Source organism: Bombyx mandarina, chromosome 17, assembly GCF_030267445.1.
Source record: "Bombyx mandarina strain Sakado chromosome 17, ASM3026744v2".
Taxonomy (NCBI): domain Eukaryota; kingdom Metazoa; phylum Arthropoda; class Insecta; order Lepidoptera; family Bombycidae; genus Bombyx; species Bombyx mandarina.
The window spans coordinates 16,738,902-16,765,647 of record NC_143223.1 but is presented as its reverse complement, the minus strand read 5'-3'; the positions used below and the strand labels follow the sequence as shown (position 1 = coordinate 16,765,647).

Genomic DNA, 26,746 nt, shown 5'->3' with positions numbered 1-26,746 from the left:
TCTCCGTCCTTCGCGGACACCCTACCACCGTCCTTCACGGACCTCTTCGAACAGTTATTGCCCCCCCCAGAAGACGAGGGGCAGCGTGCGGCCGATCGCTCGGCCGCACGGAGGGATTCTCCCCCCGCGGAGCGGGAGGTACCCTCCTGGGGTAATTCTTCTTTATAACTGGACATTTTTTCATTATGTTAGTTCCTGTTTTTATTAGCCAGGGGTACGGTCCCCTGGGACGCCCTCGCGACTGGTCTCCCACCAGCCATGCATCCCATCGCCGGGCGCCAGAGCTTAAGATTGGGGTATTTTTTATAGAGGTTTACGTCCTCGCGGCCCCGTACCTCGCGGTAGCGGCCCCCGTCCCCCACACGGTGAGGATTACGGGTTGGCCGGCAGTCCATCGAGTGCAACGAGCAGCACGACAGACCACCGCCCTACGCTCGAGTGAGCACCAATCCACGAAGCCACGCCGGTATACCGGTACCCCCCTCTGGAGGGCGTTCCCCTGTAGCTGTGCAGCCGGGGACATGGCGACCAGCGGCCGGAAGAAGCGCAAACAACGCCGGCTCGCTTTATCAACGACGAAGGCAGACCAGCAGCGGCCCGCCACCTCCGGTGGGTCACGCCGAAAATAGTTCGGACGTGGCCCCAAAACAAAAAGATGAAAAAACAAAAGAAAAACCAATAAGACAAATAAAACAAAAGAAGGCAAAACAAACAGAAAAACAAAATAACATAAAGGGGAAGATAAAAACGAAGGGCGAAGATGGGAACGAGGAGGCCTAGGCATCCCCAGAAGAAACACCCTTCAGCCAGTGAAGGGCGTGGAGAGCCCGGAACCCCCCGTGCTGGTTTTGGTCCGCGTCGCTCAATCTCCCCCGCCGTGACACGACGAGAAAGAAGGAGCGATACCCCTGGGAGTGTGACTGCTCCCAGAAGCCCGTTATCCGCCACCTACGGACGCGCCCGGTGGAAGTCCAGCAAAACTCCCCCACAGACGGAGCCCCCGGCCACGCTGAGTGCGCGCCGGGGGGCCCGCCCAGGTCCCGGGAACCTAACCTAACCTAACCTAACCTAACCTAACCTAACCTAACCTAACCTAACCTAACCTAACCTAACCTAACCTAACCTAACCTAACCTAACCTAACCTAACCTAACCTAACCTAACCCACAGCACGCAGATTGGGTGCTGTGGGTCCCGTCTGCGACCGGGAGGAACCTAACCTAACCTAACCTAACCTAACCTAACCTAACCTAACCTAACCTAACCTAACCTAACCTAACCTAACCTAACCTAACCAGTCTGCTGGCAGCCACGACCGCGAGCACCACGTTTTTTCCACGCTCCGCAACTTAAAATAACGAAAAATGGTTTTTTTTTTTTTTTTTTTTTTTTTTTTTTTTTTTTTTTTTTTTTTTCGCGCGAAGATACAAGTGTGTAGTATCAAAATACGCGTCTCAGTGAGAGGAACACAACCGTGAAAACCGCTCGGAAATAAGTGAAAGTGAGAGAAAGTTGTGGTTCAAAAACTAAATTTTTTGTATGTTTTTGTGATACGCTGACAAAACCAGATCGACGACCCCCCACTTTTTTGGGGTCTAAATAATCGTCTCATCGAGCCCTACCTTCTGGACTATACCCAGGATTTTTCCGGTGGAAAACAGCCAGTGTAATCCCGAATTTCTGAAAACCACGTGCTACCGAGATTGACTCCCAGGACACCTGGACAGGCGTGTGGCACACCAATAGAAGCGCCTTGGCAAGGCGAATCTTTTGACACCTGGATCATCGAGATCAGACAACCCGGGACAACACAGTGAAGCTTTAAAGGTCGGCAAAATTTTGAAAATCTTTGGTGTCATTTTCCAGCTAAAGTAAATCGATAACCCCCCTTTTTTATTTTGTTATTATAAAGTAGACCCCTTAAAATTAAATTCTCCAAATTTTTAGATTTTTTGGATCTGTAGTTTATTAAAAAAATTAATTTTGAATAGTGTACTAAATAATCAGTTCAATATAAATGGAGTTACACCCCCCTACCGATAATATTTTAAAAATTAATTTTGTTAAAAGTGTTCCAAAATAGACCTCTGAAGAAAGTTTAATTTTGTTTTTCTAATTAATCTAGTTAATTTATAAAAACAAGGCTTTTTGCGGTTGGGCGGGAAAGTGACACCAAAGCAAACCCCTTTGAAGAGGGTGAAAAAACCACGGCGCGCAGATTATAATATAAGTATAGTATAGTTTAGGTCATAAGGAACACATTACTTTTTAAATTGTGAATTTTGGACAATTTTTCGAATCGCGATCTTCGTTAGCATCTTTATTTACATCAGAGTTCAGCCGCAAATTGAGGCTGTCGCGGAGATCGCGATCTGAAAATCTACTTTTTAGATAATAATAAATTCGAGATTTTCTTATAAGGACTGGATAGAGCGTGGTTAAAAACCACCCTCCAAGTTTTTAAATTTTTGGAAAAACTCTTTTTTCAGCAGAAAAAAATAGACCTAAACTTAAAAAATTTAATAACAAATTTTACCCGATATATCGGGCAGTGTTGGAAAGGGAAATAATGTTTTGCACGACCCAGGGCCGTATCCAGTAAACCAAGGGAGATAGACAAATTTTTGAGCTCGAATTCGACTTCAATTAGATAATTCAATTAACTAAAAATATTTTAGTATTCCTTGTCATAGAATAGACTACCATTATTTATAACAGGTACATAAGGGACTACAAAAATTTTTAAATCGACTTAGCCAGATTTAGAAATCTACTAAACTAACTTCGACTAAACTTCGACACTAAAAAATATATCTTTATTAATTTATAATTTTAATTGCACTGTATTAACATTTACATTTGGACACTGACCCCCCTATACAGGGTCAGACAGACATATACACTCGACAACTTTCCCCGCTGTACTCGCACTACATCACATCACACTTACATCACACTCTCTCACACACATACACACAATGTTCCATACACCAACAACATCTGGCGCTGCCAAAAAAAACCTCAAATTCCCAGCCCCGCTACCTCACCTTCGGTAATTCCGGACGCTGCCAGGACTTTCATTAAAAGACCGGAAACAAAAAGAAGGTCGCTTGATAATATGGACCTGTATAGAAAGCAGCAGCAGTACTATGCTGAGACACCGAGCGACCAATTACTCCAGGAAGTGATGAAAACGTTTGAGGATATACCCTCAAAGGTCCAGCAGTACCCTCAGATGAGGCGGGACATCAAGTCCTTCCTGGAGTCACAATCGGACAAAAGTATCCGCATACTCTTTGAGTTGAGTAAGCGGATGAAGTGTCTGGAAGCAGCGGCGTCCGGGACTAGCATACATACAGTAGCGTCATCTTCTAACAAAGAAGAAAAACTGCTGGGAAAATTGCAAGAGGTGGAAAACACACTAACTTCACGGCTTAGTCAAATGGAAGTTAACCTGAAGCATGAAATATCAGAACTTAATATAGGAAACGACGATCGAGGCGCTGACATCCTCGAACATATGTTCAAAAATTTCGAAGAGACCAAAGCCGAAATAGTTAAATCGACCGAAGGTGTCGTGGGACGGACGCAGGCTCTCTTTGAAGATCTGGCTGGTACTGTCGCCAGAGACGTCGTCGAAGCCAAAACGCAAATAAGCCAGATAGCAAAAGGGTTGACAGTTGAGAGCAACATGGTTCCCCAAACATATGCCAGCGCCGCAGCAACAAAACCTGGGCGTCGTCCTGCGCTTCACTCGATGGCGGTGACCTTCGAGGACAATCAAGAGACTGCCGAAGAGGTACTCGCGAGAGTGAGGAAGGCAGTCGACGCCAGGGGTACTGGCCTTAAAATAAATAAAATAAGGAAGGCAAAGAATAGCACAGTCATACTCGGCTGCGATACGGAAGTGGAACTAGATAAGGTGAGAGAAAGGATAAAAAGCCACGGTGATGGGTTAATCGTAGCGCCCATGAAGAATAAGGACCCACTCGTCGTTCTTAAAGACGTCTTTATGGACAATGACGACAACGAAATGGTTAAGGCCCTTTACGCTCAAAACGCCGACATCTTCATGGGTCTATCACAAGAGGATTGGACATTTGACATTTGACAGGAGGATTTGACAATTAAATATAAGAAAAGGACCAGAAATCCTAAGACCTCTCACGTTGTCATCCAGGTGAGACCGAAGGTATGGCAGAGGATGACGGAGGCTGGCGCCCTCTATCTGGACCTGCAAAGGGTCAGAGTGGAGGACCAGTCTCCGCTCATCCAATGCACGAAGTGCCTCGCCTTCGGCCACGGCCGCAAATTCTGCACCGGGAGTGTAGACAAGTGTAGCCACTGCGGAGGCCCGCACTTGCGCGAGGAATGCGCCGACTACATCGCGGGAATTAAACCGCAGTGCTGCAATTGCTTGCACTCCAGGTCGCAGAGTACGGATCACAACGCATTCAGTGTCGATTGCCCAACCCGCAAAAAGTGGGACTACCTGGCGCGATCAAACACTGCATATATATGACCCATACACCCAGCGGAACGCACACACATGATAAATATAAACACACACACGCGCACACACACATACACACACACTAACACACACTGATATAAAAGTATATAATAAATATATATGGATATATCAACACAGCAAGTCAAACAAACACTGAACACATATGCAAATGACTAAATAGAAAAAAGCCAAAGAAATAACCCCGCAATAAGAAATGACAATAAGTATATATACTAGAGTATATATATACTATTGACGAAGAAACAATGGAAATTATAGAAACACTGAGTCAAAATGTCACTATCCCTAAGTTTAAATAATAGTACCTAACTAAAAGACATCCTTAGATAGAGTAAATACCGGAAGAAACCATAATAATAAGCTAAAAATATATTGTTAATAGAATAAGAAACAAAAACTGTACAAAACTAGATGTTAAGAATTATGTAAGAGTGAGTCCAATAAACTGTGAATAGAATAAGAAATAGATAGTAAACTCTAGACATAACAACATAATACTGTACTGTAAGAAAATTAAGTTAAAACATATTGATAAATAAAGTAAGAAACGAATAATTGTAAAGAACTAGATGTTAAGAATTATGAAAGAATGAAGACAAGAAACTGTGAATAGAATAAGAAATAGATAGTAAGCTGTAGACATAACATTATAAAATTGTACTGTAAGAAAATTTAAGTTTAAAAATATTGTAGCTATGTTGTAATGGACAACGTCGTCAAAGGTGTTAAGTAAAAAAGTTATGTAGTAATGTTAGTATGTAGTATGTATGTATCAACAACAGTATCTAGTAACAGGTTACAATAAACGGTCACATACGTAGTAAAATTATTACCCCAATAGATGAAAATACAAGGTAGTCAAATTAGCGGGAGTCCCACCCGGCAAAGAAAGTAAGGTGATGGATGAAAGAAAGAAATAGTATGAGGCATGTCAGTGCGAGAGGCATACAAGCGAGAAATGGTATGAATGTGTTACATAGAATAATAAGGTCCTGCCGAGCCTATGGGCGGGGAAAGGCGTACAAAAAAAAAAAAAAAAAAAAAAAAAAAAAAAAAAAAAAAAAAAAAAAAAAAAAAAAAAAAAAAAAAAAAAAAAAAAAAAAAAAAAACCTAACCTAACCTAACCTAAACTCGCTCTATGAGCTGGCGCCGAATCTTGTTGGAATATCCAGTGCCTGTTATTGAACATGGTATGAGAAACAGGTTCCACAAGGTTCGTCAGGACTGTATTTTGATACACAACTGCATTCGTTTTTACACCTTTCTCACAAAAATGTACCTCTGTTAAGCCCAATAAGAAACTCCCAACCATACCATGACGAGGATGGAAAATGACCTTGTTGGACACGCGGAATACGGTTGCTCGCTTCTTCACTACTGTGTGCGTACACCTTATCATTTTGTTTGTTGTAGCTCTCTTCTACGGTAAAAATTTTTTCATCCGAAAAAAGAATTTCCCGATATTTTTTTCCCGCGTACCGCTTCAACAAAGCGCGGCATCTCTTCAGTCTCAGGTCCATTAGACGAGCATTCAAACGATGTCCTGTTTTTCTTCGATATGCTCGAAGCCCTAAGTCTTCATTTAACACCCTTTTCACCGTGGTTCTGCTTAACCCCATCTGAAGGGCCAACAGTTTCTGCTTACGTTTGGGATTTCTTTAAATTCGCGCCTTCACAGCTTTTATCACTACTGGAGTCCTAACAGACCGAGGGCGACCACTTCTTGACCTGTCATCTACACTAGAGTCTTCATTGTATCGTTTGATGGTAGGATAAACGAATCTTTTGGTTATATTCAAATTTTTCAGTATGTTAAAAATTTGAATTGGCGCGTAACCGCAACGATGCAACGCAATAACTGCAACATGGTCTTCTTTAAGCGTCCACTCCATATTTAAAAATGAGTAAAATTCTAAAAGGTATACATTTTTATTTTCATGAACAATTCGAAATTCGAATTCAATAAACTTTTCTGTGGCCAGCATTCTAAAAGAAAAGTTTTTACTATAATACTAATACTAATACTTATGACCTGACTAGGTATTGTAAATGACGGTACCACCGTCACGAGGCTTTCGTTCCTACGTATGTTGTAATTCGCGATTTCAGGGTCGTGGCGCGCGGGTCTAAATATGGTCTCTGCACTAAGAAAACGTCAATTTGATGGTCTCTCAAAAAAAAATCACAAACCTGATCATGCTGATTTACGAGACGGTACGCGTTAAAAAATCCTATAGTTATGTATTGGAGTTTCATTCTATTATTGTACGCCATTGATTACCGGCGGAGTGAGGGGAGGACATACGTATTTCATGACGCGTATATGTCGGCGTATTCTTGTACAACTGCGATTAAGTGTTGTACGTGGAGGCGGCGCAGATGGCGTCACCCAAAGCGTTAACGCGCTTTAAGTTGGACGCGGTTGCAGAGCAAATCCTAGGAGAGGTACGAGTTACGGAGGGAGTTGCAGCTGTGTTCGTGTACGGAGGGTACACAAACACAGGCCGTGAGCTTGGAGGCGGTTTTGGCGTGCGACGCGGCGATTTCTTTTTGGGACTCGGGGGTAACCACGGTAGTTCGCGCGTGACTTTATCTATGTACGGCACAGGACGCAACTAAACGGCTTGGTAGCGGTTTTCTGGTCGCGCGCACAAAGGGCACAAAGAGCAAAACACTCTAAACATCGGGGGCGCGCGTTTTTTTTTTTGCCCTTGTAGGCAAATGAGCGCACGGCCCATCTGATGGTGAATAGTTACCGTCGCCCATGGACTTCAGCAATGCCAGGGGCAGAGCCAAGCCGCTGCCTACTGCAAACGCGTGTGACAGTTACACGAAGAGTGCCCGTACAGTTAGCAGTTATGGCACTGGCTAGGAGTGCCTTTTTAATTTTTTTATGGGGGGTTCGACTGCGATACCGGAGAGCCTACAGACGGTCCCTATATTAAACATTTGCTTTCCCTCAGGGGTAGGCTGGAGGGCGACTAGAACCATATATGGCTTCCTACCGCGACCGGTGTGCATACGGTGCACGGAATTTACTGGTAGGCCTTGTTCTAGCAAGTCGGTCTTGACGAGCTCGGCATCTAGCTCCTTGGGGATTACGCATATTATTATTTTCAAATTCACCTTGATAACAAGGAAAATGGGATTCATTTCGCTGAATATGTGCATCATGAAGAAATTGAAGAAAAATACAACGCGGAGTTTAAGCTCCTCCTGTAGCATATATGTGTGAAAACTTATACGCTCCCTACGGAGGTAAGAGGTGAGGGCTCTATGGTCATCGGATGATTTTACCTTTATTTGGATGCCACTCGCGAGATTGCGGGCGCTAGTGAAATTAATTTTTTTGGCCTTAAGATTACCGAGGAAGGGGTTTGTTTTTTAAGTTGTGCCTCTGGACGCGACGATGGCGTGGCACGGGGAGAGGAAGGGACGGGAGACACGGGCGGGGGCGCGACGCGATCGCGATTTTACTAATTTTGGTGGCCGCTGGAGCTCGGGACTCCGCGGTGCGCTTCTTTCTCTTTTGGAGACTGAAGCCGCGGGGCAGGGGTCGACCTCCGTGTCCGAGTCAGAGTCGGATGAGGACGAAGAGGCCACCGCTGGCGACCTGTGGACTGATGCAGGTAGTTTAGGGGACACGTAGGCCGCGCTGAACGACGCGGGGGTTTTGCGCGCGTTTATAGTTGACGCAGGAACGGCGGGCGCGACGGAGGCCGCAGAAACCTCGCGTCGTTTTTTGAAGTGAAACTTCTTTAGGCGCATGAGGGTAAAATTTTTACAGATGTAACGTCACGCAGGTATGCAACGGAAGTATCGAAAAAGAGAGAGAGAGCGATCGAGACCGATTGAGCGAGGGTAAGACAGGGTGAACGTAGCATGAAGCAACTAGCCATGGAGTGAGAGTAGGAAGCAAGCAAGTGAGAAAGATCGAGAGAAAAAGTGAGACAGAATGCTCAGTTCCTACATACTTTAAAACATACGTATAAAGTATTTAATTTTTAACACATCGCCATCTGTGAAATGTTTTAATACTAACGTGTGTATGAAAACTCTTGTAGTGAATTTTAATTTAGGTGAAGTTAAAATATCAATTAACAGAGGGCGCTACCTCATACTATAAAAGGTGATTTACAATTATTTACTAATGACAAAATTTTACTAATAATATACTTAGACATTTAGGATAATTGTATTTTAATTTTTGAAGGTTTCATTTCTAACACGTGTGAATTGCACACATGTTACTTTTTTTTTATTGCCCTTGTAGGCAGACGAGCATACGGCTCACCTGATGGTCAGTGGTTACCGTCGGCCATGGACTTCAGCAATGCCAGGGGCAGAGCCAAGCTGCTGCCTACCGTAAAGCTGTTGAGACTTATATTCTGAAAATTCTGTCCATTCTATTCCGAGGGTCGGGTATATTTCGCGGAGAAATTCTTCGAACAGGGCTTTGGTTGGAGCGAGCTTTTTTTTCTGACTGGCCGGGGGGGCTGCCCCGGGACTTAACACATGCGTTCGCCTTGTGGCGAGGCCCCAACTTTGTAAAAAGGGTCTTATTGTTCCCGGGCCGCAACGGGCGCAGGTAAAAATTACCGAGAAAACACTAGGACCCCAGATGTGTCACGAACCGAGCTCGGACGATTGAACGGTCGATGAGTACGTCCGCGCGCGACGGCTGCTTCTGTTGGAGTGTACTAGGTCACACTAGGTGTAGAATTTCAACTAAGCGCGATTCGGGTTTCCTCATAACGTCGAAGCTCATGAACGTAGGAAGGATAGGAAATAAAACAAGGGTATTTTTACTCTCAAAGAGTTTATTAGATACTATTGTTCTTGGAACTGTGACTGACATCTTCACTACTCAACTAGGCACACATGCACACACACATATGCACTCACATGCACACAGATCACATTATGTTTAAGTACTATATTATAATCTATACTATTTTTGTGATTTATTCAAAAATATTTTTTTTTTAACTTAATATACTAGTTTAGGATCACAAAATGGATAAGTACCAGAGTGAGATGAAGCGGAGCCCACAGCCGCCGGGGCCGGCCCGGAGCGCCACCGCTCGCGTCCCCTCTATAGGCCCTTTAAAGCTTCGCAACTTATAGTACAGATAATACTAAGGACTACGCTTAATAAATTGTACTTTGTAAACTATCAATAAATAAATAGATCGCCATTTTGAAGTAGGACGAGTATCACGGGCCGAGACGCGCGCCGACCGTTCTGAACGCGCGTGCGCTCCCAGCCCCTGCTCCAATAAATATCACATCCCTATATTAAATCGATTCAGAAAATATGTAACGTATAGACGGTCCGCTCAGGCGTCGAGAGGCGCCTGCTTGGTGGGCGCCAGGCGCTCGTCCGCCGCGAGCAGCCGGTCCAGCTCCTCGTCCTCGTAGAACACCACGAAGTGCTCGGGCTTCGCGACCGCCTCGAAGATCGAGCAGACGGAAGGCTTGACGTTGTAGAAGTAGAGCGGCTGCCGTCGCGCGTGGAAGTCTGCGGTGAGCTGCTCGATGCTCTTGGCGGCGGTGTAGTCCGCGCTGTAGATGTGCGTGCACTCCAGCACCACGGGCACGGAGCCGCTGCCCGCGAACTTGGTCACCAGGCGCCGCACGTAGTCCACAGAGGGGAACATGAGGCAGCGGTCCGGGGTCACCATGAGGTACTCCACGCCCTGCTCCGTCTTCAGCATCTCCACCGAGAACTTGGGCCGAGCGGCGTGGTACAGGATGAAGATGATGTTGACGACCACGCCCGTCAGGATGCCCAGCTCGATCGGTAGCGTCAGGCACAGCACGAACGTGCCCACGCCCGGGATGAGATCCAGTTCTGAGGATGACGTTGATCAGTAAACATAACGTGGATATTGTGTGGATCAGATCTGAGAAGCGACCAGACGAGTAAGACGCCGGTGAACTCTGCGAACACTGTTTAGTGTTCTTACTTGGGAGAAATTCGTTCGTAATATGACGTCATAAATTGTCGCCTTTTTTACTGTGAACACTGCAGGTGTACAGTTCTCGAGTGTGCTCTGAAAGTGCTCTCAGTGCTAAATTGACGTCACACCTTTCAGTGCTCGCAGTGCACATCGGAACATAGCCGTCATTGAGAAGCTGGCGCTGACACCTCCAGGCGGGAGTCGGCGCAGACAATAAAGCTGCATACTATACTGCAAGATGGAATACTCACTTTTAGCTCTCCACATGGGCTTGATCACGTTGTATTCCACCATAAACAGGATCGCAGTTATGATGACGGCAGCGAGAGCGGCCTTCGGGATATACTCAAAGTACTGCGTGAAGAACTGCAGGGCAAGGATCACCATAATTCCTTAAAATGAAAATGGGTAGTTAGTAAAAGTAAGATGAAGATGTTGTATGAGTAGGGACAGCGAGGGACAGCGAGGGCACCGACCGGTGTAGAGTCCGTTGAAGGTGGTCTTGACGCCGGAGCCGTTGCAGACGACGGAGCGAGCCAGCGAGCCGCCGCCCGGGTACGCCTGCACGAACGAGTTGGCGATGCCGGCCACGCCCAGCGCGATCATCTCCTGCGTCGCGTCGATGGTGCGCCCGTCAGAGAACGCCTTGCAGATGGCGATGTCCTCCAGCAGCACGATGAGCGGGATGACCAGCAGCCCCGAGCCCAGCTCCGACACCATGTCCAGGAAGTCGGCAGTCGTGTTGTCGGCGCGCACGTAGCTGAACGGCGGCAGCTGCGGGTGAGGCACGCCGGACGGGATCGCACCTGCAAGTACCACCCCGGTGTCAGAACACGCTCTATCCGACTCCGCTCTCTACTAGCTCTCTACTCTCTCTCTACTCACTACTACGCTCATGTTTGTGTAAAAATTAATATAATCTCAACTGAGATCGATTACGAAAATTAAGGATGATAGAAGATGATGTGGATGAATCATTTACTTGACTAGATACTATACTGACCGCCACGAATATTCTCGCCTGGCAGGCGCGCAAAGGGAAAGAAAAATACTCGTCAAAATTACGTTATCTTATAATTATGTGCATAATTAAAAGACATATGTATAGCATACTGGAATCGTAGTGAATAGAATAAGACAAGTGGAAAGTGCACGGACCCATGAGGCGGACGGGCGAGGAGCCGTGGGTGGCGACGAACCAGTAGCCGAGCACGCCGGTAGCCACCACCACGATCGCGTTCCGACAGGTCCCCAACAGCCACAAGCACTTCGTCACCACTTTCTGTCGAGTGTTCGGTCCGTTTTCAGAATTGCCACCTAGCTTTATCATTCCAATTTTCTGAAACAGATTTAATTAGTTTAGTAGAAACGGGTTAATTAGTTTACGAACAATATGAATAAATAAATAAATAATGAGAAGGTTACCCTCAAGAGCAGGAGCAAGGCGATGCAGGCGAAGCCGAGGACGGGGTCCCACAATGCAGCAGCGTGCAGGTTTCGGAATATAGAGATCCACTGCTGGAGGAAGGTTTCGCCGGTGACTGAAATTGCGAACATGTCCTTGACCTGCGACGTAGCGATCATCAGTGCCACGGCCGACGTGAACCCCGACGAGACCGGACCCGATACGAAGTTAATCAAGAAGCCGAGCCCGAGGACACCCATCATGAGCTCGACTATTCCCGCCAGGAGCGTCAGCAGAATGGCCTTCTCGACCACCCCGCCGGCGACCTGCCAAGTCAAGAGCGAGGCGATGGCGGTGGGGCCGGCGGGCACGGCGCGACACCCGCCCAGCACGATGTACACGAAGCAGCCCAAGAACGAGCCGTACAGGCCGTGCTGCGGCGGCAGGCCCGCGATGTTGGAGTATGCCAGCGACTGCGGGATGACCGTGAGGCCCACCGTGATGCCGGCGATCAGGTCGCCGATCGCCTTCTCCGCGTTGTACTGCGGCAGCCACGCCGTCACCGGGACGCGCTTGTGCAGCGTCTTGCGGTTCAACCGACGCCGCAGCGCAGCGCATAGCCGCTCGCACGACGTTCCCTCCGACACTGAAACACACAATCGACTCTCAACCACTCGCTAACGAACACAAGTCCAGACAAGATAAGAAGAAGAGCTCACGGATACTCACGGATGTAGTCATTGCTGGCGTTCTTGTCGTCGGGAGGCGGCAGGGAGCCCGAGGATGCGTTGTGTTTGCGTCTTGGAATCATTCTGCAAATAATATTACACATGTTACTGGACGGGTACCTGTGACAAGCCACGAATCAAATCGATATAGAGATAGAGCGAAAAGATGAAGGCGGAGCGAGTCATAGTGCGGGTGTGCGGGTCCGGCGCGTGTGGGTGCCGCAGTGCTCAGGAGCCGGGACCCGCACACCGCGCACAAACTTGTTGCAATCATATTTTAATGATGTACATGAATACTATTTACATTCTAAATCTTGCTCTAAATATCATCAAGATAACTATCAACACCCATGACGCAAGACTTTATACACTTTTGGTCTTTGATGATGCCACCCAAGTTTAAAGTCGCTCAGCGAGCTATGGAGAGGGCTATGCTCGGAGTTTCTCTGAAGGATCGAATGCGGCATAAGGTGATATGAGAGAGAACCAAAGTTATCGACATCGCACAGCATTAGTAAGCTGAAGTGGCAATGGGCTGGCCATACTAGCCGAACAACCGATAACGGTTGGGGGAAAACGCGTTCTTGACCGCGAATGGGGAAACGAAGTGCAGTGCCCTCAGGCTCGGTGGAATGATGATCTGTGCAGGGTGACAGGCAGGAGCTGGATGAGAGAAGCCGAGGATCGTGCGCAGTGGCGAGCAATTCGACAGGCCTATGTCCAGCATTGGATTGCTATAGGCTGATGATGATAATGACACCGGGTCCCGAAGGCATCACTAAACATCAAAGAGCTACCGGCACAAAACTTAAGTTGAATTCTGAGTACCTTTTTTCGTTAATAAATTAAGAACCGATAAACCGAATCGTGTTGATCTGTTATGCCGCAATCCTAACTGTAGATCTAGTCTTGTTCCCGACAGTGAGTGTCAGCGGACCGGCGCCCGCGGACAGCTCCGACCTGTCGTTGCCCCCCGGTCCTCTGTTCGTGCCACCGACCCACTGAGCCGGGCTCTGCGTTCGTTTTCCGTAGTCGCTCCTTAGTTAGTCGACTGTTTCCTGCATATTGTCTTGACCGATTATTTCCAAATGAAATTTGGATTCGGAGCTAATCGTTAGCCAGTGCGCCAGTGCTCTGGAAACGCTGTGTGTACAAGCCATTTGTATTTATTCATAATGTATCATGAAATGAACATTGCCGCTGTGTGTGTGTGTGTGTGCGTAGCGTGCGTGCGTAGTCATGTGACTCGCACCCACACCTGTAGCCGGCACATTGCCAACTGCCAGCCTTATTTTGTTTACTATGTAATTAACCAAACGTGGCCCGCGCCTTCACTTGCATTATATTTGTTATTCAGAAAAAATTAAACACGTTGCATTTTCCCGGAATAAGCAGCTGTGCTGTCACTCTCTGTTCCGTCAGCCACAAGCTCTAAAGCATCGGTTACCATGGTAACTTTGCGCTGTGCCTACGTATGCAATTGTGGATGATAAATTCATTTTCATTCATTCATTCATTCACGCAAAATGCATTCTTTACGACCGCCTATATCACCCCAAAAGTATTTATGTTAAACAGAAAGGTTATCGGATGGGTAGTTCCCGATCTCGTGATGAGTGACCGGTATTTCGCTTTTATACGTAGGTATTAACTAATGTGAATGGTTGTGCGGACGCGTCCAGCGCCGTGCTTGTCCCGCCCATCGACGCTCCGTTTCTGAGCATTACATCTGTACGCGACGACTCAAAACTCCCAAGTCCTCGATAAAAAAATATACATACGTATTATAACAATTACGATTACGTATCTTTTAGTGTAGAGTAAGTAGCGTGTTTGTAACGTTACTGCTGGTAACGTACTGTTGGTAACGAGCCGCTCAGAGCTGAGGGATACTCATTTCACTTTACGTTCCTCAATGCTCAGCATGTGTTCATATATATATATAAATACAGTTCGGACAGTAGTCAACGCAAGTATACGTCGCGTCGTACGCAACCTGACGTACATACATAACAATATGTAGGTATGTATGCATGTACATATTACAAATTGTTGTCTACATTATAAATATTATTATTTAACGAGTTCATCCAAGACTTTTAGTTTTAGTTAGTTCCTGTTATTTCAGCGCTGTTGCGAGTGGCATGTCACGGTTGGGATGTGAGGAGCAGGCAGACTTGTATACCTCTCCCGTGGGTTGGTGACGTGTATTACCAGTGGAACACGAAGCCGCGCCCCGGCACTATATACTCACGGTAGCGACAGTGCTCTTAGAACATTTCGAATTCGCAATCAATATTCTTTCCACTCATTCCACTAATTTATAACCAGAAGCCATCCCCCAGTTGAAGTTTGTATACTTAAATATTTGAACGGCTTCTTTGACCGGTCGCGGCATATAGCGGCGTCCAGTTGATAGCGGTTCCTGAAACCCATTCCAATAGTTACGTGGGTCCGGACTCCGGGACACGTTCCGCGACGGCTACCGCAGCTCTGGGCCACACAGTACATTGGAGCACATAGACGCAGCGTCACATCACCGTCCATACTAGATAATTATAAAACTATTATTCCTGTTTAAGTACAATATATATTGTTCTTTATCATAATTACTTGTATTTTTATCGTGTCCACATTGATGACAATGATCGTGAAAGACACAAATGTAGCAAAAACAAAACAGTAATCAATAAACAAATGACTGAATTTGAAAATATAATTCCATATTTCTAAAATAAATTTCATTGAAATTTAGAATGTATTCCTACGTATGCCACACGTCCGTTACGTTTGAAAGGGCCAGTACTGTAAAACTACAATTTCATAATAATATGTATTGATCTATTATTAATGAGGTGCATGTATGTAGGACGCCGCAGATACAGAGCCGCGTTATCGACGCCGCCGCGGCCGCCTCCCGAGCGAGCAGACAATAGCGCAACACCTGCGACTCAGAAGATATTAGCAAATTTTTGAAATATCAAATTGACCTCTACCATTATAAGATTAATTTTATAAAGTAACTAGCGAGCCGGCCAGCTTCACACGGATCAATGAGGCTACAGTGCTGAAAGTATGTTCACTACAATTAACTACATGCACATATTATTATGTGTCTTATTTATACACCCTCTTAGGCGTAATAGTTTGAAGATCGGCTTTATATATGTAATTAATTCTTAATTAATTATTTTGCAGACAGCAGACAGATGAAATTTTGAGCATTTAAAAGCAAACGAAAAAAAAAAACATGAACTACCCTACAATCGTTCATCATTTGGGAGTAAAATTTCTAAAAGTGGACGTTCAGACCTTTGAAAGCCTTAGCACTACTGAAGTATTAAATTTAGCCAATCGCCAAGCAATAAGTCTGTCAAACAAGACAAGGAATTACCTATATTTATATGTTATATATGTTTATGTTGTTGTTACTTCATGATGTACTTCTAATTAATTAATCGATTTTAATGAAACTACGCACACGTCTGTAGTTTGGCCCAAATGAAGAGAGGATGTTTTTGACTTTTTAAGCTATTGCATAGATTTTATCGCGGGCCTTAAGAGCGGAATCATGAAATTCCGTAACGAAAATAACCTTCCACCCCTCACTGCGCCTACTATGAAGCTCGCGTTCAACACATTCACACGTTGCGCTTGTGTAGTGTTTAAAGTAAGAAGTCTGAACACCGATTTATGCACTATCAAAATATGTGATATAATTTTGGTGGGTAACACAACGATAGCGCGATTCAGCTTTTGCGTCAAGCGCCATCTATCGGTGACAAACAAAATTGTAAAATAGAAAATTATATCACATCGCTTAGTCGAAGAATTTTATTACTACTCCTACTACTGGTTCAATGATTGGAATGGCATTAAAAATAAACTAACTAAGCCGTTGATTCTGGGCGAATGAGAGTTAGAACTAGCATCTTAAGGCGTGTCTCTATCCCATGTAGCGCCCTCTAGTGAGTGCGCGGTCAAAATGGAATACTCACAATGTAGCAGATTCATTGAAAGTTAGCCCACTGAGTTTCTCGCCGGATCTTATTTTATTGTTGTTTTAATATTAAATTATTATTGTCCATTTATAATTACATAAGTTGATAAAAAATGCTATGCAATAGCTTTAACCTTTTTTAAGCTTTTTTTATGACTAATTATTTGTTTAAATATACCAAAGGATTATAGTGAAAATCTGTGAGCTAGGTATGTAACTTTTATAATAAACGGCGGAGTAAGTTACCTCGTCGACAGCAGGACACTTTAGTATCTTGGTTAGGTAAGTCTATACTTCTATACTTAATATTATAAAGAGGATAGAATTCTTGGTTTGTTTGTTTGTATTGAATAGGCTAGTTTCGGAGCCTATTCAATACAAACTGAACCGATTTGAAAAATTTTTTCACTGTTTGGAAGCTACACTATTCCCGAGTGACATAGGATATAATTTTTTTGGAAAAAATTAGGGATCCGTACTAAAAATTCAATAATGTGATCAAAGGTGTAAATAAATTACCTAAAATATTCTTTACATCGCGTGCACTGCTAGAACTATTGTTGATAGAATAAAATAATGTACTACGACTTTGTAGAACACATTATTATTTACAAAACGTGTCGCGACAGCATATGTCTTGCTATTATAGTTATGCCGCAATCAGTTTTCTTGTATTTAAAAAAATAAAACAACTTTAAATATCGTTGAAATATTTTTTAAAGTCCCGAGCGAAGCCGGAGCGCGCCGCTAGTATCTAATATAAGGCTCATCGATATATTGAAGCTCTAAATGATTAATTTCTTCTACATAAAAATCAATATTTGTCCCCTTTGAGTCCCCGAAACGTTGATCAGATTGTGATGAATCTCGGAACAGTCGTGGTTGGCGTTTGAAGAATGGTTTCAAGAAATCGATGTTCTTCATATAGCTGTAGATGTAGCTGTTGTAGCTGTTGGTGAATATTGTGTTCCCGCATTTCTGTTGTCATGCGTCAATCTTAGTTGTATATGAAGTACTGTATCATTCTTTATTAGTTTTTAATGATGAGGTCGTGCCGTGACGTGGTGCTTGTGCGTTGCATTACGCACGATGTGTCCGCGGCCCGTCGGAGCGCCTAGTGAGTGTGGCTTGTACTGAACTGTACTCTGTAGCTGGAAGCTGGGTACAGAGTACAGGGCGGGAGTGGCGCGCCGGTGACGCGTTCTCTCTGCTCTCTGCTCGGGTAAACAAACTGGTTTCAGAGACAACACTCGCTTGATTGCGTTGTCCTCGTTTATTTTATAGTTGACTCGTTCAATATTACACATTTTATACAAGTGTTCTCCCGACGAGCGAAATTCGACCATAATCACCTCAAGCTTCAGATTCATTTCAGCGCCAACATACTTTCGTTTATTGTGCTGGTAATTATTAAAAAGGAAATTGTGTCCTAACAGCACAGCTGCACGGCGCTACAGCTCTACTCAGCTCTAGCCGCGGCCCGCTGCTCGCACACTTGCACCCTCGTCGCTTGAGACACAGGACGCGTTGTTTGTTATTTGAGCATAACAATATTCTGAAATGTAGTAATTTATTTAGTGGACGCATTCAGGTCGGCTTGTTTCCACAAATGGTGAGGTAAGGCGACCGACGTCAGGGCACGCGAGGCGGATCGGGCGGCCCCGCGGCTCACTGCACTGGCTGACGTCACCGTCATATGAATCACTATCAGAGACGAGCACTGACATAGCTAAAGTTATCTAAAGTAGCCAGATTACAACAAAGAGAACAAAACGTTTGAATGTAAATGACGCTAATCGCAAGTGCGGCGCGGTGATGGAGGCTCCGACAGATAAACCACGCACGAAGCGGCCGCCGGCGCCGCTCCGGCAGTGACAAGGGTGGCGCAACGACGACTTCGCCCGGGCGCGCGAGGCGCGGGGGCTGCCGGCCGTGCCGTCGCGGCGTCGCGGCGTCGGCATGTCTCTCGGCAAGGACTGATGGTCACGTTACTAGTGTTGGACGGGCGGCAACCATTTGTCAATATTATTGGACACTAGCTATTTCAACGGGACTTTAAGGCTATAAGGTGGTGCTCTTTACTACCTACTGTTAATACCTACGAGGAGATTCAGAAAACGCAATTTTATTCCAACGTTAATATACTCGTAATACAAAATGGACCAACGAGATCACAGCTCTTCTGGCTATAAGCCGGCTCCCGGGGCCCATAGACTCAAGAGGAGCTACTTTCCGAATGAATCCACTACCAGATCGAAATCGCAATCCCCTGAGAAGATCCGACGAGAAACTCAGCGGGTTGATGTATGTTTAGCTTGCACGTTGAACTCTGTTCCGAGTTCGAGGCGTAGGTACTCGTTCGATGGTTTGGAGGGTGACTAGGTGTGCGCGGGCCGCGTAGGGAGCACCACACTCGCGTTTCTCATGAAAAGACATTTTACTCCGCTTGTAAATAATGGGATAAAGACTACCGCGAATAAAGGCGGTGCGGTTACGGACATACTTTATGTGTGGGTGGAATGTCCTGGATGCGTCCAAGGCACTCGCAGGGTACTCCCGAGTACTTGATCTTCCTAGAGCGTGAGATTTCTACGCAAAGGCTATAAAAAAAATCCACCTAGCGCGAGAGATGTATCACAACTGTGCCCTTCTTCATTCACACCGGAGCGCCTGATTGCCACGCGACCTACCTCCAGTAATAACACAAATTATCATTTTGCAGGTTTGATTCACTATGGAAGTCAATCGTGAACAATTCTTAAGTAAGTATTTCATTAGAAATTTAGTACCGGCGGCGGGATTCGAACACAGTTGCATCGCTCGGTACGAATGCACCGGACGTCTTATCAAAACCATTAAATGATAACAATTTTTACTGGTGGTAGGACCTCTTGTGAGTCCGCACGGGTAGGTACCACCACCCTGCCTATTTCTGCCGTGAAGCGGTAATTCGTTTCGGTTTGAAGGGTGGGGCAGCCGTTGTAACTATACTTGAGACTTAGAAGTTATATCTCAAGGTGGGTGGAGCATTTACGTTGTAGATGTCTATGGGCTCCAGTAACCACTTAACACCAGGTGGCTGTGAGTTCGTCCACCCATCTAAGTAATAAAAAACCAATGCTGTGGCCCACCTCGCCAAGTTGCCTAACACAACAGCCACAACAGCCCAGGCGTCCCTTTCGTTGTGCCAGACATTAGAAGCGGCTCTGGTTATATTACGGAGTGCGTGCATCGCGCCCGTACTGCCGGTGGGCGGGCCGTTACTCGAGTGCAACAACAGTATCACGATACATCTCGTGTCTGTGTCGTTGACCGTTGAAGGGGTCCCTTACGCAAAATGAATGCGGTGCCGCTCAGGTTTTGCTCACTACAAACATGCGTTGTTATCGAATCTAAAGCAAAATTCATTTCCGTAGGATAAGAGGAAGTAGTTCTATTTTAGTTCGTTGCGTGCTTATATACATTACACGGTAAATAAAAGGCTATACACAAACGTATCGTATTATAAAGAACGTATTGTCGAACACGGGTAGGTATATGATGGAATTTTCATATTACGAATATTATTGATAAGAACGGGTGAGATTGTAATAGCTACTGTTATCGTCGTTTGTCGTATGATTCGCAATTTGATGCAGAAAATTATTCGCAGTTAGTAGGTTGTAGTTAGTAGCCGGCACGCCGGTGCTCGTGTACCCGTCGAGATGAGTCCCACCACTGTCCGCGCGCGTCGAGTTTTAAACAAGAAACTCTTCAATGAATTGACTTTATGTAAAGTGAGTATATACCTCCTGAGTTTACCGCGCAGATCTCAAACTAAATACAAACGAGGAAACGCGGGTCTTATTATATTGACCTACCCTGCGTGACAGACATGGTCTGCGTGAGTAATCAATTATTAGTCGGAATGATTTATTATAATTTGTGAAAGGACAGTTTTTTGTAAGATTTGTCCTAAAGTTGTTATCGCGAACGGTGGAGGAGGGAGAGCTGTCCCGTCAGGTCGCAGCGGTGGCTCCTCACCACTCGACCGCCCGCTGTAGTCGATGGCTCAGTAGATACGTAGCTAATAAAACGAACTTTAATTAACAAAATAAAAACAAATGGCAAATTATTAATGCGGCGACTAACAACTTATTTGGCGATTAACTACATGGTTCCAAAAAAAATCATTTGGTAGTGGTTAAATATTTTAGCAACAATTATATTATAATGAGCTACAAAACATAAGATCTATAATAACTAAATAACGGCTGCCACTATAAGATAGTAAATATATTAAACAGGAGAAATGAAATAATATGTGAAGTATTAAAAATAATGACTTGGCAGCTAATATTAACAGTGGGATATCAAATATTGTATTGTAGTAACTATTGGCTTCCAAATAAAAATACACTTTCGGGCAGTAATTTCAAGCAGCTATAAAAATTAAAACGGGTCCCAATTTTAAGTATTAGGATATGAGAATTTTTGTTGTAGAATTGTAAAGTATTGAAAAAATCGACAAATGTGTTGGTTGCATAGAAACAAAGCGGAGGCCGCGGCGCGGGAGGTGGAGCGCGCTATCAGCCAATAGGAAGCGACGACGGCCGATCGTCACAGGACTCGCTACTACTTGTTATTGTTTGTACTATTCAAGCGCATAAGGACTCGTAAACTTTTTCTAAAATAGTTTTTTACGTATTTTGGGAATCAAAGCTACGTTTAAATGCAGAAATGAATCAGTTGAAGTTAGCAGGACCTGTGATGTCCAGTCGTGTGATGAATTGTGATGATGGAGTACCGGATTATTGCTCAAGTGAATCAGAACAAGAGGGTCAAGAAGAACCAAAACCGAAGCGTGTACGAGGACATAACAAACTTTGGGTATTTTATTATAAATTTTCCAACTTAAAAGAGGCAGAAGATTTTGTGAATTCAGAAAAAACTTGGTCTTGGACATTCACACGAATGACAGAAGAGGGACAAAAACGATTTTACAGATGTACCAAAGTACGGAAGAAGGGACCACAGTGCGCGGCAGCGCTGTATTTGCTGTTTGAATGTGGATCCGACTGTGTTTTTGTTTATCGTACGGAAGCTGATCATAATCATAATGACATTGGGGCACGAGACGATTACGGTATTAATGATCAAACTAAAATTAAAATTAACAAACTATTTGACCTGCACTTAAAGCCAAAAGCTATATTAGCTGCTCTTCAAAAGATCGATGGAATTAAGTTGCCTACAAAAATACAACTCAATAATTATTTAAGTGACAGACGGCGAATTAAATTTGGGCAACCTACTATTTACCTACTTAGGCGAATTAGAAAAGTGGATACATGACCACGAAAACATTCCCGAAGACGAAGATGAACCATTTATTATGAAGTACTGGATATTGGAGAGTGACCAACCTATTTTCAGGTTCGTTTTGACAACAAAAAAGTTATTGAAATTTACAAGTTCTATTGATGTTTTGCACGCGGATGCCACCTACAAGTTAATTTGGCAAGGTTTCCCTGTTTTGATAGTAGGAACAACAAACAAAAACCGGAAATTCTATCCGCTTTGTTTAGCAGTTTCAACAAATGAGAAGCAAGAAGACTTTGAAATGGTTTTTAGGGGTTTAAAGGAGAAGATTGACTCTTTGTTTGACCTCGATTTCAAACCAAAAGTACTAGTGAGTGATGCAGCTCCAGCAATTAAAAATGCTTTCTTGGAAGTATTTGGTTTTGATACCACGGTACGCATGTGTTGGGCGCACGCCATAAAAAATATTAAGAAAAAAGTCGAGCAAACGGTGGATAAAAAAAACAGGAAATACATTATGCAGGATATATATGCTTTACATGACGCCTCGTCACAGGAAATTTTCAATGCTGCATCACAAGCTTTTATTGTGAAACATGCTTCAAAGACTTCATTTATAAAATATTTCGAACAAGAATGGCTGATCAAAAATCCTAACTGGTTCTTAGGAGCAGCAGCAACTCCTTCACCGACTACTAACAATGCTTTGGAAGCTTTCAACAAGTCAATCAAAGATCATAATACGATGCGGGAACGCTTTCCCTTATCACGATTCCTTACTGTGGCAAGCGAGATGGTTACACAGTGGTCTAATGATATCAATGAAAATTCATTCCCAGAAACTCATAATATTGAATTAAAAGAATGGACAGAAGGATATTGTTGGGCAAAACAGAATGTTAAAGTAAAGACTTTAATATCTGATTGTAATAAAAAAGTATATTTAGTACCTAATGAAGAAGTTAAGGCTACGGGCATGACATATGATGAATCATGGCATACATTTGATGAGTTCAAAGAAAAAAACTTCGCATTTTGGAAAACCGAATTACCTAATGCAGGATGGAAGCAAGGCACATGCACTTGTCCTCAATTCTTTAAAATATACATCTGTAAACATATATTGGGTCTAGCCATACGGCTAAAACTAACCACTTCACCTATAGAGGCAAAATTGATTCCGATTGGACTCAAAAGAAAACGTGGGCGCCCTACTAAATCAAAGCCTGCATTAATATTGCAATAGCTTTTTTTGTTAGTTGTAGTACTTTTTATCTACCTTGATATAGCTTCTTTCATTTATAATGTTTCATAAATAAATAAAGATAATTGTTCTACTTTTGTGCCTTTTACTGTTTACCATTAAAAAAAAAAAGTATAGACCAATAATATTTTTTGCATGACGCAATTTGCATTATTTAGACCTTATAAAATGTCGCAAAGAGTATGTTTTTTATAACTATGTGCATATTTTATTCTCATCTCCGTTAATTTTATAAAAAATCGCATTGTATAATATATAAAGGCCTATTCTCTACTTTATACCTATTCGCCGCCAAGTTGTCGCCTAAATAAATTCAGTTGCTTCACCAAAAAATCACTGCCAATTTAAATTTAAATAAAGCGAATATAGCGAATAGAATACAATATAAAGTTGCTACTTTATACTTAAAATGCTATTTTGCTGTAGCTGCCTAACCCATTATTTTTGCTACCCGTTTTAATTATTTTTAAAATCCTAAACGAGATTAGTTTGTCGCCGCGTTAAATACATGCCAAAACAAATCGTTACTACTTCGCTGTTCATTCCTGCTGAAAATAATTATAAAATACTACGATGTTCAAATAAATGCAATTGAATTGCATAATAATATATCCTAGTTGTTTTTGAAATATACGATTCTGAGCAAGCGCTGACAGAACAGAGTCGAAGCGGAATCTACCGAGCGAGTGTTATGCCTTCTTATGAGATTAGACCATAATGACAATTTTTTTATTATTTTTAAAGTGAAATGGTTTGTGAGTGGTTCTGGTGGCGAGGAATACATAATAATATCGTTATTCGCTATAAAATATCGAATACTAGTATTGAATGTCTGAATGAAGAATAATGGTACAACGCGATGTGTGCACACAGACAGCACGTGTTGTCCGCGGCGGGTTTATATGTGAGAACAACAAACAAGAGCGTGTGGCGTGTGAAAGTGTTCGAGCCGCGGCTGCGAGTCGGTTAGCGAATAACGCAAACCTTCATACTTCTACTAGATATTTGTGACGAAGTAACAGCCTCTTTTCTCAAAGATGGCCATCTACATCTGTAGCGACTAGGTACCTAGGTATTAATAATCTGTGCCCTAACTCGGTCCATATTGGGAAGTTTGCGTTATTAAGCAACAGGGACTACGACTATCTTTTATTTTTTCTACAATTAATAAATAATAAATTTTACCTTTTACACATCACACACACACACACACACACCTCACATAATAATATACCTTTTGAACACATACGATAAAACTCATAAGGAACTACTAGTTGCATCTTGCGAACAGACCGAGCTCCAAATGTACAGGTGGTACAGAGCGGAGGGATGCGAGGCCGACCATGACACAATTCTGAACACAAATAAAATATTTTTTACATCGGTATCTGCCGATCGGGCCCCGGCGTACCCCATCGGATCGCGGCGGGCCGGTGTCAGATCGACTACCTGACGATTTGACGGACAAGGACTTTCTCCGAAACGTCAGGTATGTGTTACAGTTAGTTTTCAATTAATATTTGTTCGTTTTTGTTGACGATCCCTATTCCGAAGAAGCCGGTGCTGTGACGGTAAGGAGACGACAAACAGCGGGCAGAGACACTCACTTGGGGGCTGGTCGTCCAGAAGAGATGGGCCGATGGGAGCGATGTTTCCGGTGTCAGCTGGACATGCCGCGGTTGCACGGGGTCGGATTACGCGGGTCGCCGGTCGTCGTGAGAGCGAGGTGCAAATACAGAGCAATGAACACGCGCGTCGCGGTACGCGGCTCGAGCGCGACTGACGCCTGACGCTGCCCGACTGTCGAATATTGTTGAACACGAACTGCCGAATGCCGAATGCCGCCTGGCTCCGACTCCGACTGTTTCCGAGGAGCAGAGATGCGCTGCGCGGAGGTTGCGACCTCCCCCCGACCCGACCTCACCCCTTTCACACACCTCGGCCTGATGGCTATCGAGAACGACGCACATCTAGATGCCGATAGGGGTTGAGTTATACTACCCTAGGTGCAGTCTATGTGTTCTCTCTGGCTGCCGCGTTCAGATGTCACGTCATAATATATTGTGTGGCACGCTACTCCGCACCAGTCCATACTCACTCGTGAAGACCACTTCGTGACTGACTTTGCGACAACACTTTTTTTATAGCTTAGATGGGTGGACGAGCTCACAGCTCGCCTGATATTAAGTGGTTACTGGAACCCATAGACATCTACAACGTAAATGTGCCACCCACCGTGAGATTTAAGTTCTAAGGTCTTAAGTAGTTAGTTACAACGGTTGCCCCACCCTTCAAACCGAAACGCATTACTGCTTCACGGCAGAAATAGGCAGGGTGGTGGTACCTAACCGCGCGGACTCACAAGAGGTTCTACCACCAGTAATCTCAATCACACAACAACTCAATGTTATAATGTATCATTTGATAAAATAGGTAGTAATGATAGATAGGATGTACAGTAAACAAAATGTCTTACGATAGAAGAGAGCATTCGACAGTGCGCAGGTCGTTGCAGCGCGCGTTGGGCACTATCGACTATCGACAATAACAATGCAACGAAGAGAGCAGGCGAAGATAGCAGCAATGGCAGCAATGTTTTAATTCTAATGTTTCCTTTAAATAGGTATATTATTTGGTATAATTATATAGGGTATATATATAGCGTAACCTTAACTAGTAGGTGAGCTCACGGGGCTCAAATCTGATGACGTTGCCAACACGAACCCTAGCAAGAGCCGTGCTTCGCAGAATCTGCCACCGGATCGGAAACGGGACCCACTGAGAAGATCCGGCGAGAAACTCAGTGGGCTGTGTCTGAGGGTTAATTTACTCGTCGAGCCCTTGAACGGTGACCGGTGCTTAAAGTACCTAAAAGCACCGTTAGTGGATCGGGAGGATCCGAAATGACGTGAGAGACTTGCCTAAGCTTCGCGGATCACTACTTTTATTAAGTATTAATATTACAACAATTCTAATGTTAGCATACATGTACCTACGTGTTTATGTATTACAATAGACACACGAATATAAAGTACACGTATTGTACAGATAACGGAACTGTAACGGAGTCGAACCTGTACATTTCAATTAAGTATTGCTTCAAAACTTTAATCTCTCCTTGAGACTCGTCTTAAGGCATGGGGTCGGAGTACGAGTATTATACAAGGGCTGTGCACCAGCAAGATGCCTGCAAGTAGGAACGTCGCAACAATAGAGTGTCGTCGCAGTGGTCGACACAGCTCCCTCAACTCAGAATAACCATGTTATTATTTATGTATTTGTGTGCACACGTGCCACTAGCACTTAACTACAACTCTGTGCCAGATAGGAAGCTCGCAGATGATTTTTTTGATTGGTCAGAGGTCCTTAACCGCCATAACCGAAAGAGATGTTGAAAAAAGTTGGTTATGATCGTTACAGAACAATCTAGATATTGACTAGTATCTTGAACAGACCATGTGACAAGTTCTAGCGACGAGCAGGTATCGGCCCATGATCCAAAGAGGACTCTGTAGTCCTGAGACTAGTGTGCTTGGTGCAAGTTTTTTAACG

General features: G+C 44.1%; 1 protein-coding gene and 1 pseudogene across 3 annotated transcripts; one reads left to right on the top strand and one right to left on the bottom strand.

Annotated features, from left to right (window-relative positions):
• The first annotated feature begins 1,412 nt into the window (after window positions 1–1,412).
• LOC149501185 (uncharacterized) lies at window positions 1,413–5,652 on the top strand (annotated as a pseudogene). The gene is made up of 2 exons (XR_016324444.1): window positions 1,413–1,826; window positions 2,143–5,652. The product of XR_016324444.1 is annotated as an uncharacterized LOC149501185 (transcript).
• Window positions 5,653–9,335: 3,683 nt separating this feature from the next.
• On the bottom strand, window positions 9,336–25,062 carry Esp (Epidermal stripes and patches). Of its 2 annotated transcripts, XM_089734179.1 has the most exons (8): window positions 24,802–25,062; window positions 12,631–12,713; window positions 11,922–12,547; window positions 11,655–11,835; window positions 11,500–11,517; window positions 10,973–11,302; window positions 10,748–10,888; window positions 9,336–10,387 (listed from the first exon to the last, which is right to left on the bottom strand). In XM_089734179.1, the coding sequence occupies exons 2-8, from the start codon at window positions 12,710–12,712 to the stop codon at window positions 9,873–9,875; spliced, it is 1,893 nt and encodes a 630-aa protein (XP_089590305.1). In that variant the 5' UTR covers window position 12,713; window positions 24,802–25,062; the 3' UTR covers window positions 9,336–9,872. The 2 variants fall into 2 exon arrangements, with proteins under 2 accessions (XP_089590305.1, XP_089590306.1); XM_089734180.1 differs by lacking the exon at window positions 11,500–11,517 and having other exon boundaries at window positions 24,802–25,060.
• Window positions 25,063–26,746: the final 1,684 nt, after the last annotated feature.

What these genes read in the sequence shown, in the direction of transcription:
- Esp (XM_089734179.1), bottom strand. Translation starts at nt 12,712, where the DNA reads ATGATTCCAAGACGCAAACACAACGCATCCTCGGGCTCCCTGCCGCCT. An exon ending in CCTTGCTCCTGCTCTTGAGG is followed by an intron (nt 11,836 to 11,921) that starts GTAACCTTCTCA and finishes AATCTGTTTCAG; the next exon opens with AAAATTGGAATGATAAAGCT. An exon ending in GCCCATGTGGAGAGCTAAAA is followed by an intron (nt 10,388 to 10,747) that starts GTGAGTATTCCA and finishes CGTCATCCTCAG; the next exon opens with AACTGGATCTCATCCCGGGC.